This window comes from Hordeum vulgare, chromosome 3H (assembly GCF_904849725.1).
Source record: "Hordeum vulgare subsp. vulgare chromosome 3H, MorexV3_pseudomolecules_assembly, whole genome shotgun sequence".
Lineage (NCBI taxonomy): Eukaryota > Viridiplantae > Streptophyta > Magnoliopsida > Poales > Poaceae > Hordeum > Hordeum vulgare.
Window position 1 is genome coordinate 202,428,376 of NC_058520.1, and position 16,426 is coordinate 202,444,801.

At 47.7% G+C, this 16,426-nt stretch overlaps 1 protein-coding gene across 1 annotated transcript; it reads right to left on the minus strand.

Moving 5' to 3' along the window:
• Positions 1 to 6,961: 6,961 nt before the first annotated feature.
• On the minus strand, positions 6,962 to 8,406 carry LOC123439793. The gene is made up of 3 exons (XM_045116465.1): positions 7,919 to 8,406; positions 7,595 to 7,827; positions 6,962 to 7,468 (listed from the first exon to the last, which is right to left on the minus strand). The coding sequence occupies exons 1-3, from the start codon at positions 8,019 to 8,021 to the stop codon at positions 7,415 to 7,417; spliced, it is 390 nt and encodes a 129-aa protein (XP_044972400.1). The 5' UTR covers positions 8,022 to 8,406; the 3' UTR covers positions 6,962 to 7,414.
• Positions 8,407 to 16,426: the final 8,020 nt, after the last annotated feature.

A 16,426-nucleotide genomic window follows, 5' to 3' on the forward strand; every position in this document is an offset into this window, starting at 1 on the left:
GTACCGCTAGGCAACGGTAGTACCGCTGGTGCTCGGGCAGAGAGTGGGAAAACGGTGTGATTTTCCCCCCCACTATATAAAGGGTTCTTCTAGCTGAGGAACCCTATCTCTTACCTCTCTATGCTCCATTGTTGCTCCACAAGCTCTAAAGTGCCCGATCTCTCTCCCTAGCCAATCAAACTTGTTGATTCTTTAGGGATTGGTTGAGAAGGCCTAGATCCACACTTCCACCAAGAGAAAAGTTGATTCCCCCACCAATCCCTTGCGGATCTTGTTACTCTTGGGTGTTTGAGCATCCTAGACGGTTGAGGTCACCTCGAAGCCATATTCCATTATGGTGAAGCTTCGTGGTTTAGTTGGGAGCCTCCAGGCTTTGTGTGGAGTTGCCCCAACCTTGTTTGTAAAGGTTAGGTCACCGCCTTCAAGGGCACCTATAGTGGAATCACGGTACCTTGCATCGTGCGAGGGCATGAGGAGAATACGGTGGCCTTAGTGGCTTTTTGGGGAGCATTGTGCCTCCACACCGCTCCAACGGAGACGTACTTCCTATCAAAGGGAAGGAACTTCGGTAACACATCCTCGTCTCCATCGGTTCCACTTGTGGTTATCTCTAACCTTTACTTTGTATTTGCTTTTGCTTGTGACTATATCGTACTTGTCTTAATAGCTCTAGTTGTTAGCTTCTATAGGGTTCACCTCTTTGTCATATTATTTGTGAACCCGTATAGTGTTTACCTTAACTTGTTAAGATTAATTAAAAAGTGGTCGTTGTCTATTCACCCCCCCCCCCTCTAGCCAACCATATCGATCCTTTCAGAAGGCACTGTTTTATGTGCATACTACGTATGCGAGTTCATTTTTCACTCGAGTTCTATTGATATATATATGCATGTATTGACCCCCTTCTTTAAATTAGATCTCGCAGATGCGGGATGAACTCCTATCATATGATCGCATACGAGCAATTCAATAGGAATTGGCGGGGTTCTTTCTTGACCACGTCATACCTAAATACGGAGAATGCCATGTGAATTTGTCATTGGATCTTAATTGGATGATGTTTTGGATTAATTGTAAAAGGTGTTATATTGTATATATGTAATAGCGTCGAATAGATATACGAAAACTTGTTGTTTGACCAAGCACGGAGAAAGATAGGACACTTCTCTCTATTAGCTAGCTAACACAATATGAAACCACTAAATTAACCCTCCACCCCCCCCCCCATTCAAAAAAAAACAAAAACCCTAGCTCCGGCCAGATGCTGACGCGTGGATGCCATTTGGTCCCGGTTGGTGTGACCAACCGGGACTAAAGTTCTTCCTGCCTCGGCTCCCCGCAGTGGCCACGTGGAGCTCCTTTATGCCCGGTTCATAAGGCAACCGTGACTAAAGGTTTGAGCCTTTAGTCCTGACCCTTTAGTCTTCGTTCCAGAACCGGGGCTAATGGGCCTCTGGAACCGGAACAAATGGGCCTTTTTCTAATAGTGTCAATCTCTCGAAGGTGTTCATAGGGGTAGGGTGTACGCGTGGCTTTCATAACAATGAGTGTATGCGCGTGTATATAAGCGCTTGCGTGTGCACCGTGCTAAAAAAGCTTATTGATCGATGCCTAATTTTTGGCACAACAGGTCTAGATTGCCATGCTAACATACCATATACCGTTGTCACGCGTGACTCAAGTGATCTTTGGTACTTTAGGCCTTCAAAAGAATGCTCTAATGTCTCCTCAATATTCGCCTAGCACCAACAAATTGTTGTCAATATTCGCGTGGCATCAAGAAAATTATGCTTATATTATCACTTGTATGAACATCAAGCCATTTTGATTAATGCTTACGAAAGGTCGCCATGCATCAAATATTTGAACATTTTATCTCATAGGCCCTTTGTGATATAACCAATCAACAATTTTTGTTCCGAATTTATCTCCACAAGGGCTTCAAGGGCTACACTTGTGAGTGTTCCAACAAGTATCTTCGAGCTCAAGATTACCAAGTTCCCAAAAAAAGTAGTTACCAAGTAATAACACGTGACACTAACAACAATCATCTTCTCTCGGGTTTTGTGTAAACATGAGTAGGATCAATATTTCAATTCATTCCTGAGTACCAACTGAGATAAAATCCAAAATTTCTTCATGTGCTTTGGGCACCAACTTCTCATGGCAATTAGTTAATTATCAACGGCAATCCTAAGTTGGTTTCGCAAAGAAGGGAGCACTATGCCACATCCAAAATTGCTATTATTATTTTTGGCTCGAGAGTTTTAAGAGTTCCCTAGCAAACTCCATATAATGCACCGACCCGTAAAATAACCGGCAAAATAAGGGTCTACATGGAAAATGCTGACTGACCAGCCCCGCAAACGCGTCCGACCCGTAAACTTTTTTGAGGGGCACGACAAAATCCCCTCCCCGAGCCGCGAAAACACGGGTTTCAACCTCGTCAATATGGTGCCCTGTATCCCACGGAAGCGGTTGACAGGACAGACATTTCAGCCCACGCCCTTTACCCACCCCCTTCCGCCGTCGCGCCGCCATTGGTTCCACCAGTCCACCGACGGCAATTCCGCCAAATCTGCGGGGTGAATCGCGCCACTGGGGCACCCCTGCCCTGTTCCACCAAGCCACTGCACCGGCTCCCGTGGATCCGCCAATCCAGAGCAGCAGGAGAGCCATCGACGGAGATGGAGTTGAGCGTGTGCGAGAAGTTTCTGCTCGAGGATTCATCCGATTCACATGACTCATATGTTGAGACGATGCTTGTCACATTTCGCGAGAAGATTTTGGTGATGACCCTTGCCATCAAGGAGCACGAAGACGAGCACCGAAAGAGGCGGCGAGGATCGACTGTCGGCCGTCTTTGCATTCCTCAAAATTGCCATCTCGGGAATGAGATGCTCATGCGAGACTACTTCACCGCCAATCCAACATACCCGCCGCACGTCTTTCGGAGAAGGTACCGTATGCGCAGATCCCTCTTTGTTCAAATTGTTCAAGCTTGTGAGGCCAATTGTCGATATTTTACTCAAAGAAGGAATGTTGCGGGCTTGAAGGGATTTAGTGCATATCAAAAAATTCCCGGCAGCTATACGGGTAATTTCATACGACGTTCCGGCTGACTATAACGATGAGTACCTTCGCATTGTGGAACATAGTACAATTGAGTAAGTGCGTAGGTTTGCCAAAGTGGTTGTGCGTGTCTTTGGTCCTGAATATCTTCGGGCACCGAACAAGTAAGACACAAAAATATTGATGGCATTTACCAAAAGAAGAGGTTGGCCTCGCATGCTAGGAAGCATAGATTGTATGCATTGGACTTGGAAAAAAATACCCAAAAGCATGGGAGGGAATGTATTGTGGCAAGTCTCATGATGCAACAATTATGCTAGAGGTCGTAGCTTCACATGATTTATGGATTTGGCATTGCTTTTTTGGTATGCCAGGTACTTTGAATGATATCAATGTGTTGCAACTGTCTCATTAGCTTGCTAGGCTTGCTAGTGGTGATGCTCCTGCGTGCAACTACACTATCAATGAGCACGAATACACAAAAGGGTACTATCTTGCAGATGGTATATACCCTTCTCGGTGCACATTTGTGAAGAGCATCAAAGACCCCAAAGTAGGAAAGAGTCTGAATTTGCAAGGGCACAAGAGGCAGCCCGAAATGACATTGAAAGAGCATTTGGGATTTTGCAATCTAGATTTGCCATTGTTCTTGGTCCTACTCGGTTTTGGGACAAGCGGTCCTTAAAAAACATCATGATATGATGTGTCATTCTTCACCGAAGATGGGAGAGGCATGAACTTGGAGTTCTTCTATGATAATGTGGGGAACCGTGTCAAACCAGCTAGAGACCCTAACCGAATTAGAGATTTTCTTCACACCTACGGGGAGATTAAAAATGCAAACACCCAATGTCAACTTCAGAAGGATCTTATTGAGCACCATTGGCAAAGGGTTGGGCAGTAACACATTCCATTTTTTCATTCATTTTCATTTCATTCACGTGTGATTTGTATACGGGGCAAGATTTGTATTCATGCGTGACATTCCTTTAGTTTGCTACGGTAATTTGAATAATTATTGTACTTTGGATGATTACTGTATTTATAATACTAACATTTTACTTATATTGCATATGATGAGTAATTCTGATTTACGGGGTATTTTGACGCGGTGCCACCCGAGGAGATCCCGCATTGCCGACCCGTAGAAAACATCTTCTCCAAATATCCTTGTTTATGGGTCTGTTTTGTGGGATCTGACTCTGTTCGCACCCAAGCCGGCTCGCAAAACCCTTTTTCCGCGAACTGTAAACGTCTTTTACGGATTAACTATATGCGGGGTGTGCTAGAGATGCTCTAATACCGAGACACAGACGTGGTTGGTGAGAGTAGTCTTGGTGGTGGATTAATTTTACTCGTGCTTACTACCATCTTATCTTTGAGCATCTTATCTTTTTCCGCGAACTGTAAACGGCTTTTACGGGTTGACTATATGCGGTGTGTGCTAGAGATGCTCTAATATCGAGACACATACTCGAACTGTAAACCACATACGTCTCTTACTTGTAAAAAAACTATTGCTTCCCCGTAAATATTTGTGTATCTTTATCTAGTATATCTATAGTTAATAATAAAGCGGCTATTGCTTCCGTCGGAAAACCCACCATGATATTTTTATAAAAAAGCCCCTGTAATTTTTGTTATTCAACCCGCGCTCCATCATTTATCTATAACGCAAAAGGAAAAACGATTCGCTGCAAAAATTATACCCATACGCATCGCCTCCTCCTGTCGACCCTGGGCCACCCTGGCCTGTGCCCAGGCCGCCGCCACACCACTCGCTGCCGCGGGCGACCTCAACCGCCACCGCTGCCGATCTCAACCCACCCGGCTCCGTAGTTGCACCTCTCCCCGCTCACTGCCCCCATTGCGACGCTCGAGCGCATCGCGTCGACCCTGGTCCACCCTGGCCTGTGCCTAGACCGCTGCCACACCACCCGCCGCCGCGGCCGACCTCAACCACCACTGCTATCGATCTCAACCACCCGCCTCCGCGGTAGTACCTCTGCCCGCTTGCTGCCCCCGTTTCGGCGCTCGGGCACAGCTTCTGGATCAAATCAACGAGACAGCTACAGCGACTTGGGATTATGCGTCTGCTCGATGCAGAATGGCGGCGGCGCGCGGATAAGGCGTGCCGGAGCGACGTACTTGCATGTGGAGGCGGGCCTCCATGGCTCACACGGGGAACTCCGAGGTTATGGCACAGCAACGGCGACTCCTTATGGCCAGATAGAGGCGTCTAACCCTTGCTCCCGTCATCGTATCCCCTCCTTCGGCACGAACTCATCATCTGGTGAGATCCCCTCCCCATGCCTCCAACCATGTGCCAAGCACCGGCAATAAATTTTGTTTTGTGGGAATTTGTTTGCTGATGAATGAATGTATTGAACGTAAGATTGCATTGTTGTAGAGAGAATGGAACACCACCTTCAGTTTGTCATCTGATCCCACATTCTCTACCCCATGAGTGAAATAAGATAACAGTCCATTGATCAATTCACGTAGCCTCTTTGTTTTGCTTTGCTTGTCCCGCTCAATTTCTCATCATGCTGAAATTAACAATGGACGGGTTGATTTCTCAATAAAATAGGATAGGACTGACTACATTAGTTAGTTAGCTTATTATTTTAATAAATTAAAATGATTACAAAAAGATTAAAAGCATGTGGTATTTTTTTCTCTCGTTGCAACGCACGGATCCTTTTGCTAGCATATAATATAATTTTCTATACCTAATAATAAAGCGGCTATTGCTTCCGTCGGAAAACCCACCGCGGCATTTTTATAAAAAAGCCTCTGTAATTTTTGTTATTCAACCCGTGCTACATCATTTATCTGCAACGCAAAAGGAAAAAACGATTCGCTACAAAAATTATACCCTTACGCATCGCCTCCTCCCGTCGTTCCTGAGCCACCCCCGCCTGTGCCCAGGCCGCCGCCACACCACTCGCCGCCGCGGCCGACCTCAACCGTCACCGCTGCCGATCTCAACCCACCCGCCTCCGCGGCCGTACCTCTCCCCGCTCACTGCCCCTGTTGCGACGCTCGAGCGCATCGCGTCGATCCTGGTCCACCCTGGCCTGTGTCCAGGCCGCTGCCACACAACCCGCCGCCGCGGCCGACCTCAACCACCACTGTTGTCGATCTCAACCCACCCGCCTCCGCGGCCGTACCTCTGCCCGCTTGCTGCCCCCGTTTCGGCGTTCAAGCACAACTTCTGGATCAAATCAACGCGACAGCTAAAGTGACTGGGGATGATGCGTCTGCTCGATGCAGAACGGCGGCGGCGCGCGAATAAGGCGCGGCGGAGCGAAGTACTTGCAGGTGGAGGGGGGCCTCCATGGCTCACACGGGGAACTTCGAGGTTATGGCGCGGCAACGACGACTCCTTATGGCCAGATAGAGGCGCCTAACCCTTGCTTCCCTCATCCGGTAGGAATTCATCATCTGGTGAGATCCCCTCCCCATGCCTCCAACCGTGTGCCAAGCACCGGCAAGAAATTTTGTTTTGTGAGGATTTGTTTGCTGATGAATGAATGTATTGAATGTAAGATTGTATTGTTGTAGAGACATAGAATGGAACACAACCTTCAGTTTGTCATCTGATCCCACATTCTCTATCCCATGAGTGAAAAAAGATAACAGTTCATTGATCAATTCATGTAGCCTCTTTGCTTTGCTTTCCAGCTCAATTTCTCATCATGATGAAATTAACAATGGACGGGTTGATTTCTCAATAAAATAGGATAGGACTGACTACATTAGTTAGTTAGCTTATCATTTTAATAAATCAAAATGATTATAAAAAAATTAAAAGCGTGTGATATTTTTTCTTCCGTTGCAACGCACGGGCTATTGCTTCTGTCGGAACATCATCGTCGCCGTTTTGTAAAAGAAAAAACTGATGTTATATATATTCAACCCGAACTATCAATTTAAATGGAAAACGTTTCAGTTTTACACAAACCCCTCCTCCCCATTTCACCGCCGCGTCTCCTCTTATTCATTCCGGCCTCCGCAGCCGTCTCCGGCGTGGCGTGGCGCCGAGCGCCACCGCCGGGCCAGGCGCCGATGGAGATGCACGGTAGCCCCCGAACCCTAAGGCGTCCACCTCCCAAGCCGCGGCCTCTTCTGCCCTCGAGCCCTGCGTCGCTGGCGTTTCTCGCTGCCGTCTCCGGCGTCGCTGATAAATGCAGCGTCACTCCGACACATCTCGTGGCCTGAGCGGCGCATCTCGTCACCTGCGCGGCATCCTCTGCCCCTCCCCCCTTTTATTCCTCCCCTCGTCTCCGACCGTTTGCGTCCTCCGGGCAAAGACCCCGCGTAGATCCGGGACAAGCGGTCAACGCAATCGAGCGGTTGCTAGGGATGCAGGGGATCCGACGCTCGTCCTCCTCTGCACAACAAGAAACAGAGCAGTGACGACTGGGACTTCACTGACGGCGTAGCACAGACGAAGCAGACTTGGCGGCAGCGGATCCGGGCGGAAACCGGTCGAAGAGGCGGGTGTGGGGGCGCCTACCCCAATCACGGCGGCGGCGGGGCTCCTGGGCGGCGCATCTGGAGGTCGTGGAGCTCGAAGTGCTCCCATGGCTGTCGCAATTACTCGATAGGAGAACGATGCAGGGCTCGCAAGGACCGCAAAGAGGAGGACGAGGTCGATGCGAGGGAAGCCGGCCTTGGCTTGGTGTCCGCGGTGCGCCAGTCGCCGAACGGGGAGGCAATGAGGAAGTGCGCTCCGGTGTTGTTGTATACCTGCATGCATCAATGACCATTGGGTGAGAGAGAGATGGAGCAGAGGAGAAGGAAAGGAAGGGCACAGGGGGTCAGAAGAGAGAGGGGTGACCGGGGTGAATTATGCAGGAGATGCTCCTCCTGACGCGAGCATGTTGGACCGCGACGGAGGAAATCATGATGGCGGTAGTTCCGAGATCCATGGGCCGCACCATTGTTGTGGTGCAGCTGCTGCTTCCTGTTCGAGAGAGAACATAGAGGGTGAAAAGAGAGAGAGAAGCGCAAGGAGGAGCTGGCTCACCAGCGCGGAGTCCTGCTGCAGATCGCCGGCGGGGGGTTGACTCGACCCTTCGTGGACGAGCGCGCAAGGAGGCGAGCTGGCGCTCGGCCGTGGTGAGGGAATCTGGGATGGGGAGATTGCTGAATATAAGCACTCGGGCCACGCACCGCTCTACCTCACCTCTTCTTCTCGTCGAGTTGTTGCTTCCCAATCCCCGTAAACACACGATCTTACCTTTCCATCATAGCACGAATACACACTTCAGTTTTTCTTTTAATAGGGAAATGTTCTCAAACGCCCCGCATGGCGGTGACACATGTTACATTGACATTATTTTGTTTGCCCATGTCCGCTTAAGTTTGTGCAAACAAAAATAAATTCCCAACGACGTGATTTATTTTTATTTTGCGTTCGGTTTGTATTTGTTTGTATCCATTTTAGGATCAAATTTGAATTATATTTGTGTTCGAGGCAGACAAAAGGAAGACATTTTATGAACCCCTTCGTCGGTTTGTGTTCGGACCTGACCCACATGTCATCCACCCCACCTTCCTCTCCTTATTTTATTCACTAGCCCATCCCCCACCCTACCTCTCTCCTCCTCTGCGTCGACGCCGGCATGGCCGCGCGCATGTCGTTCCGCATGACGACCGAGCTACGGAGTGCGTGAGGGGGGCGGGCCAAGCTGCGGGGCACGCGAGGCGGGGCATGGCCGAGCTGCAGGGCCCGTGAGGCGGGCGCCGGCACAGCGGAGAGGTGACGCGGGGCGAGGCCGAGCGACGGGGCAGGTGGAGCGGTGAGCGGGAACGACGGGCGGCGCGGAAAATATGTTCATAAAATAAAAAAAATCATGATTTTAAGCAAAAGTCCGTGTATTAAAAAGTATTAATGAAATTTAACAAAATGTTTGCTAATTTTAAATATGTTCATGCATTTTAAGAAATGACCTCAAATTTTAAAAACAGTCCGTGCCAACTTTTGTTTAAGAAATTTAAACAAAATCTCCTAAAAAAATAGTAAGAAAAATTCCTTACCATTTTTTAAACGAAGTTTCCTAAATTTGCCCTCAATTGACTCTATTAATTAGCCCTATTTAACTAACCCTGCGCATGGAGTGCCTAGAGCACGCATGCTATCTTGGAGGTTTCTACGTATTCTAGGCAATATCTTTAGATGCGGCTTGGTAATGCATATAATTTATTATTTCAGAAAGGTAATTTAAAAAGGTGGTAAAGATTTTTTAATAGTGATAATAATAATTTGATTACAGTTCACATTTCAGTAAAATTACAGAATTAATTATTCCAATAATAATTTTAGAACTAAACCCATATCAATTCTAGAAAATTCAAAATTGACCCATGAAGATTTACTACTCATTTATAGAATGGTGAAGGAAGGTGCAATTTTTATACCTGTTGGTCACACGGACATTTTAGCTAATAAATTATTAAAATAGTGTTTAAATGTTTTATATTGATTTACGGAAGAAGTACTTAACACCTTTGACCATCGGAGTAGTACTTTTTACTGTTCTGGTTTAAGGTTTGATCGTCTGAGTAGTAAAACAATGTGAGTTATCAGTCAAACTTAGGATATGAGAAGCGCCTTCTGTGTTGTTCCTTATATGTGAATTAAGCGATACATGTAAAAAGTGACTGAAACGATTAAAATCTTTAGGTACATGAGCCATAGATTTTTTGAAATTGTTGGGATACAATAGTTAAAGTCCCTAGCTTGGATGCCAATAGTCGCTTCACGACAAGCAAAACCAACATAACTATAAAAACAACATATAACATGTCCCATCAAAAGTAAATAAATAAACAATATATGACATGTCTAATGTGACCTCGGTTCAAAGAAAGTATATAATATTTGAGTGCCTGCTTTAATATACTTTCTCGGTTTCTAAATAAAAGTCTTTTTAGGAATTTAACTAGAAAACCACATGTAAAACAAAATAAATAAAGTTATACTTTAAAGTATGGGGAAATGTTTAGAGCCGACGTGCGTTCGGCCGGTCGTGCACGACCTGCGTGGGTGGCTGGCCTAGTCATGCAATATTTTTTTTGTTCAGATTGCTGCAACCGGCGTTTACATTTGCTACAAGCGTTTTCTATTTGCTACAATTTATCCATTAAAAAACTGTATTCATGTTTGATTGCAACCCGAGTTTGTCGGATTCTTTCGCTACAACCGGCGTTTGCTTTTTGCTACAATCGGTATCATTTTTGCTACGAGCGGTATCATTTTTGCTACAATCGTTCATTAAAAAAGCTGCAATACACGTTCGTTAGAGTTGCAACCCGAGTTCACCGAATTGTTTTGCTACAACCCACATTTTTATTTTTCTACCATGCATCATCAGCATCATTTTTTTGCTACGACAATGTTGATATTTTTTTTGTATAACCATATTTTTTTGCATCCATGGCCGAAATTTGATACAACGCTGTTTATTTTGCTTCAATCCATAATTTTTGCTGCATGGACATTTAACGGTCAAACCAGATTCGATCTGGCGGATCGAGACGCTAACTTTCGGTCGGTGCGTCGGTGCAGTGTAGCGCCCTTAAAGTATGTCTATATGCATCCGTATGTAGTCTCCTAGTGCAACCTTTGGAGACTTGTACTCTCTTCGTCCAAAAATACTTGTGAGAGAAATGAATGTATCTAGATTATACATGGGCATTTTCGGGCCGGGCCGGGTTTCGGGCCGGGTTTCGGGCCGGGCCAAAAAAAACCCGCTGCTAAAAATCCAGGTACGAGTCCGGCCCGACCCTACAGTCGGTTTTGAATTTTGGGCCCAAGCCCGACCCGAGACGGAAAAAGCCCGACTGGGACCGACCGGGCCGACACGACTGCGGCTTAATTTTATTTTTTGATAGGCCCGAGCCCGGCCCAATGTGACCATCGGGCTCAACTTTCCAGCCCGAGCCTGGCCCGATGGGACTAATAGGCCCGGCCGGTTCAGGATTTTAGTTTTAGATACATATATTTTTATATATTTCTATAATAAGTAATTTCGGACAAAATGAGTATTTAGGAACCGAGGAAATAGAACTTAGATCGAATAACTCGAAGTGGAAAGAATGTTGAAATAAAGAAAACGTCGCTTGCATGTTGGTGACAATGCTTTCATGAAAGGGATGTTTTAATACCAATATTAGAGTGTACTCCAGCTGTTTCTAAATATATATATTTTTAAAGATTTTACTAAAGGCTACGTATTGAGCAAAATGAATGAATTCATACTCTAAAATATGTATATATACATTCGTATGTAGTTTGTAGTAGAATTTATAAAAATATTTATATTTAGAAACGAAGCAAGTACAATATTTGAGTGTGTGCTCTAATACCAATGACCTCTGTCACAAGAAATCGGTCCGGAATTGAAACGCTGCAATGTATTACGCGGATTTCCACTGTGCTCAGAATCACTTTTTGCAGCGAAAGATAGCCAAGTACGCTCTTAAGTTGGTATGCAACTTTGCTCCTCTTGACTTGATCCATCCAGTCAGAATTTAAAGATGCATCATCATCTTCAATCTTGTCCACGCCCGCCCGCGGGGTGGAGACGATGAAGCTGACGACGATGGTGATGTCATCCTCCTTTCCGCCGCAGCGTTGAGTCCCCGTGTGATTCCGGTAACCAACGCTAAAGGGCGAGTCCTTGTCTTTGCTCCACGACATCTCGTAGGCCATGCCGGCAATGATATCTGCCATGTTCTTGGGCGAGAAGCCCAGCGCGGTGCCCATCCGCACGACACGCTCGAGTTCCACATGTTGTCGAACAGTCCGTCCGTGGCCACCACGATGATGTCGCCGTCCCTCACCAGGGTCTCGCCCACCTCCGCTTGGGTGATGCTTTCGGCGCCCTTGGCGGCGAGCTGGAGCGGGCAGTTGAAGTGGGCCAGTTGCGGCCGCGAGCGGTGCACGATCGCGCCGCCGCGGAGCACGACGAAGCCGCTGTCGCCCACGTTGGCCCACCTGAGGGTGTCCCTGACGAGCGAGACAAGGACCGCCGTCGACGCCCCTTGCACATCCGACGAGGTCGCGCCCTCGTAGGCCCGTTGCAGCAGAGTGTAGGGGCAGATGGGCCTGGGCGCCGTCTCCAGCGCGTCTTGGTGGGCGCTCGCCATGAGTCTCCGAGAGAAGGCGCCCGCGTCCACGACTTTCGCGCTGTACGCGGCGACGCCGTCCGCCACGCTGATGACTCCAGGGTCGGCAACCCCGAAGTGCACGTCGTGGTCGCTGTGCGGCACGTAGCACGACGCCGAGTCCATCTTTAGTGCCCTCGACGGGTCCACGTCGAGGAAACAATCATCCCACGCAGACTGTAGCTCGTCCAGTGAAACAGGCGGCCGCAGCACGGAGGCGATGAAGGCGTCCATGTCTGGGTACTTGCTTGAAGACGAGGGAGATCGGTAGCCGAGGCGGAACGCAGAGCGGACGGTATCCGGGGTTCGTTTGTCGATCTCGCTCAGGGTTTGCTGGATCTCCTCTCTCCCCTCCATGACGGGCATTCGCTCCATCTTCGTCATGATCTCTCGTAACTTTTTTTTACAATGACAAGGCAAACTCTCGTAAGTTGTTGATGTCCGCGTATAGTGCAACGCCGTGCAGGTATATAGACGATGGAACAGGGCCAGGCTAGCAGCAACCACATAAGGATTCTAGTTGTCATTTGATACGAAATCGGATTTACCAAACTAACCAAACTAGTCAAGTTTTACTGGGAGCCAGTCGAACAATCAAGCTCTACTAGGAGATGGAAGTACTCAGTATATACACTGATAATCCCAGACTCAGGCTGTTTACATCCGTTTTACCAAACCCTCGTGAGGTCCATCCACTCGCGAACCCTAATGCAATACCGATCGAAGCTGAGGAGAGCGAGACCGCATCGACTACACTCGAGAATCCAACCGGAGGCGAAGACCCTGCAAGGCCTCGATCAAAGCTGAGGGGAGCGAGACCGCATCGACAACACTCGAGAATCCAGCCGGAGGCGAAGACCCTGCAAGGCCTGTGTCCTTGGCTGCGGCAGTGGCGCTGGCGAAGACCCCGACCAATTTTGTCTCCCGTGCACGGTTCCTACACGCCTCCAAGAATGCCGAACCCAAAATCATCGCCTCCCCTGCCCCAATCCCAACCCGGCCAGGCCTGCCTCCATCGTCTCTGTCTCCGTCTCAGTCAGCACAAAGCGTGGTACGCCTGCCCTACCGTCGTCGGTCCTACTGCGACGGTTCCTTGTGGCGAATAAGGGCGTGCATCGGCCAAGGCGCATTGGCACTAGCGGAGGAGGGGGCGAGGTCAACTTCGGCAATTGCACCAAGACCGGCCACTAGGTGTTGCACATGTCGCAGAACAAGTTCTTCCTGAAGAGCGTGCGGTGTCCGCGGCCAACTAGGAGCAGCAAACCTAGAAGGAGAAATAAGTGGTTGAATAGGAAGCAAAAAGTGGTGCCATCGAGGTGGGGGAGGGAGCAGTGAGAGCGATCAGGAGCAGAGTCATGGCAAAGGTGATGAACAACATGCCAGATACTGGATCCGACCGTGTTTTCTATATCCGGCACCACGGCTGACGCCGAACAGGCTGGTGAGGAGGCCAGAGCGCTTCCGGGGTTGTAGTCGTGGAAGGTGGGGAGTGTGAGCTCGCCGGTGGCAGTGTTCTCCTCTTATGATTTCATGAACATAGGGCAAATCAGGCTTTGTAGTTCACTCGATGGCAAGAGCAACACGTTTTTTGATACTAACAAACAAGCGAGAGAAGTAATTATGTGTCTAGGTTCTTGCTCATGCAATATGTTGATCAAAGTTTGTTCCTCTTTTAGATCTAGCTGGGACACCAGACCAGAGGACGCAGGAGCTGGTGAAACTAAGGATACCATAGCCTTTTTTCCTACTCTATATACTGAACATGTTTGTTCTGTGCTCTCCAAATTCAATGTCTATTTTCTCTCCGAGCTGGCAGTCATCTAAAGCACTAATTGCTCTTTGATCTTGCAGTCATCCGAATCACTAAGGAGTATGTCACGCCCAAGATGCAATCCTATCCTCAATTTGGCAGGAGGGCCTCGTCAGGGATAAAAGCGCATCTCGTCGTGTCGCAAGAATGGATATCGTTACAAGTACATGTACTGAAAAGAAGAGATATATATAGAATTGGCTTACACTCGCCACAAGCTACATCAGAGTCACAGCAGTACAATACATAATCATCATGAAGAAGAGCACGGTCCGACTACGGACGAAAAACAAACGAGAAAAGAAGAACGACGTCCATCCTTGCTATCCCAGGCTGCCGGCCTGGAACCCATCCTAGATCGATGAAGAAGAAGAAGAAGCAACTCCAAATGAACAATCAACGCGCTCGCGTCAAGTAATCTTTACCTATACCTGCAACTAGTGTTGTAGTAATCTGTGAGCCATAGGGGACTCAGCAATCTCATTTCCAAAGGTATCAAGACTAGCAAAGCTTAATCGGTGAGGTAAGGTTAAGTGGTGAGGTTGCAGCAGCGGCTAAGCATATATTTGGTGGCTAAACTTACGAGTACAAGAAATAAGAGGGGGAAGATCTACGCATAACGGACGTGAACTACTGATGATCAAATGAATGATCCTGAACACCTACCTACGTCAGACATAACCCCACCGTGTCCTCGATCGGAGAAGGAACTCACGAAAGAGACAGTCACGGTTACGCACACAGTTGGCATATTTTAATTAAGTTAACTTCAAGTTATCTAGAACCAGTGTTAAACAAAGTTTCCACGTTGCCACATAACCGCGGGCACGACTTTCTGAAAGATTTAACCCTGCAGGGGTGCTCCAACTAGTCCATCACAAATTACCACAAGCCACATAGAAATCCTCGATCACGAATCTTGCAATCTCGTCGGATTCCTTAGTGGAAAACCTCAACTCTGAGATTACCCAAAGCAACACCGGAATCCCGATGCACAAGATATCTCGTCAAAGGTAAAACTAATCCAGCAAGGCCGCCCGACGTGTCGACGATCCCGATAGGAGCCGCGTATCTCGTTCTCAGGACACGACGGATGGGTCACACTAGGAGAAACCAAACCTCGGGTTGGCCCGCAGTGGCCCCGTAGTCTGCCAGTTTGGACCAACGCTCATGAGGAGCACTGGCCCGGGGGTTCATTAAATTCCTCGGGTTAATTACTCCCTATGCACTTCATTAGTTATTAGGCAAATGTAGTACCAAAGTTGGGCCTTGCCAGACCAGCTTTAATCTAAAACGAATTATCAAGGGGGTCCCCATAACAACCCCGATCGTGTTAGGGGCGCTGAATTATGGAACATAACACCGGTAGCCGAAACTAAGGGGGCAAAGGTGGAACAAAACACCAGGCTAGAAAAGGCCGAGCCTTCCACCTTTTACCAAGTATATAGGTGCATTAAATTAAATAGCATTTAATATGGTGATATAACAAGGAACCCATGTTATCACATGGAAGCAACTACACCTGCAACTAGCAACGCTAACACATGGTTAAGCAAGCGATAACATAGCCAAACGGTGGTTTGCTAGGTTGAACAGGTTGAAGGTTTTCATGGCATTGTTGAGAGCCTGGTATTTAACATGTGGTAGGAAACGAGACATAAACGATAGAAGCGGTAAAACTAGCATGGCAATGATAGTAATGGTATCTGGGGAAATGGTCATCTTGCCTAATATCCCGCTTGGAAGAAGAACAACTCCGTGAAGTCGGCGAAGCAACGTAGTCAAACGGGTCCTCACATTCCGACACACTTGGGGAACTCTATCGTGACGGAGCAAACCGGAAACAAACATCAACACAGATATTCACCACACGATGCACAACATGATGCACAACCTACTATGATGCATGATCAGTTCAAAATGCAAGGGATGGCAAGACAATTCACCTCACGCAAACACTACACATTAAGTGAAGCTCGATATGCAACGAGTTGCATATCGACGAAACTCCACGTTTAATTATTTAGTTCACTCCCGTTTATTTATACGGCAAAATTAAATTGTTGTTTCACATGGCAAGGGTTGAAGCGGTGATTCTACAAGTCATCCTAGTAGGTTAACACGCGGAACTTTGAAAGTCGCTATGTCACAAGAAACATGCAACACAAGATATGATGCCATGAATGCGTCATGCATGCAAGCTTACAACAACACAGGCAAGAAGAAAAAGAAGCATGTGTCGCCATGGAGAACGAAAGGGGACCATGGCGGCAAAACGGAAACGATGCCACGGCAATGTTCCTATCCCGATAACTCAACGAGATATCGGTGCCAACGAATTGGAAGCGTGTGCGGGTCAAACCA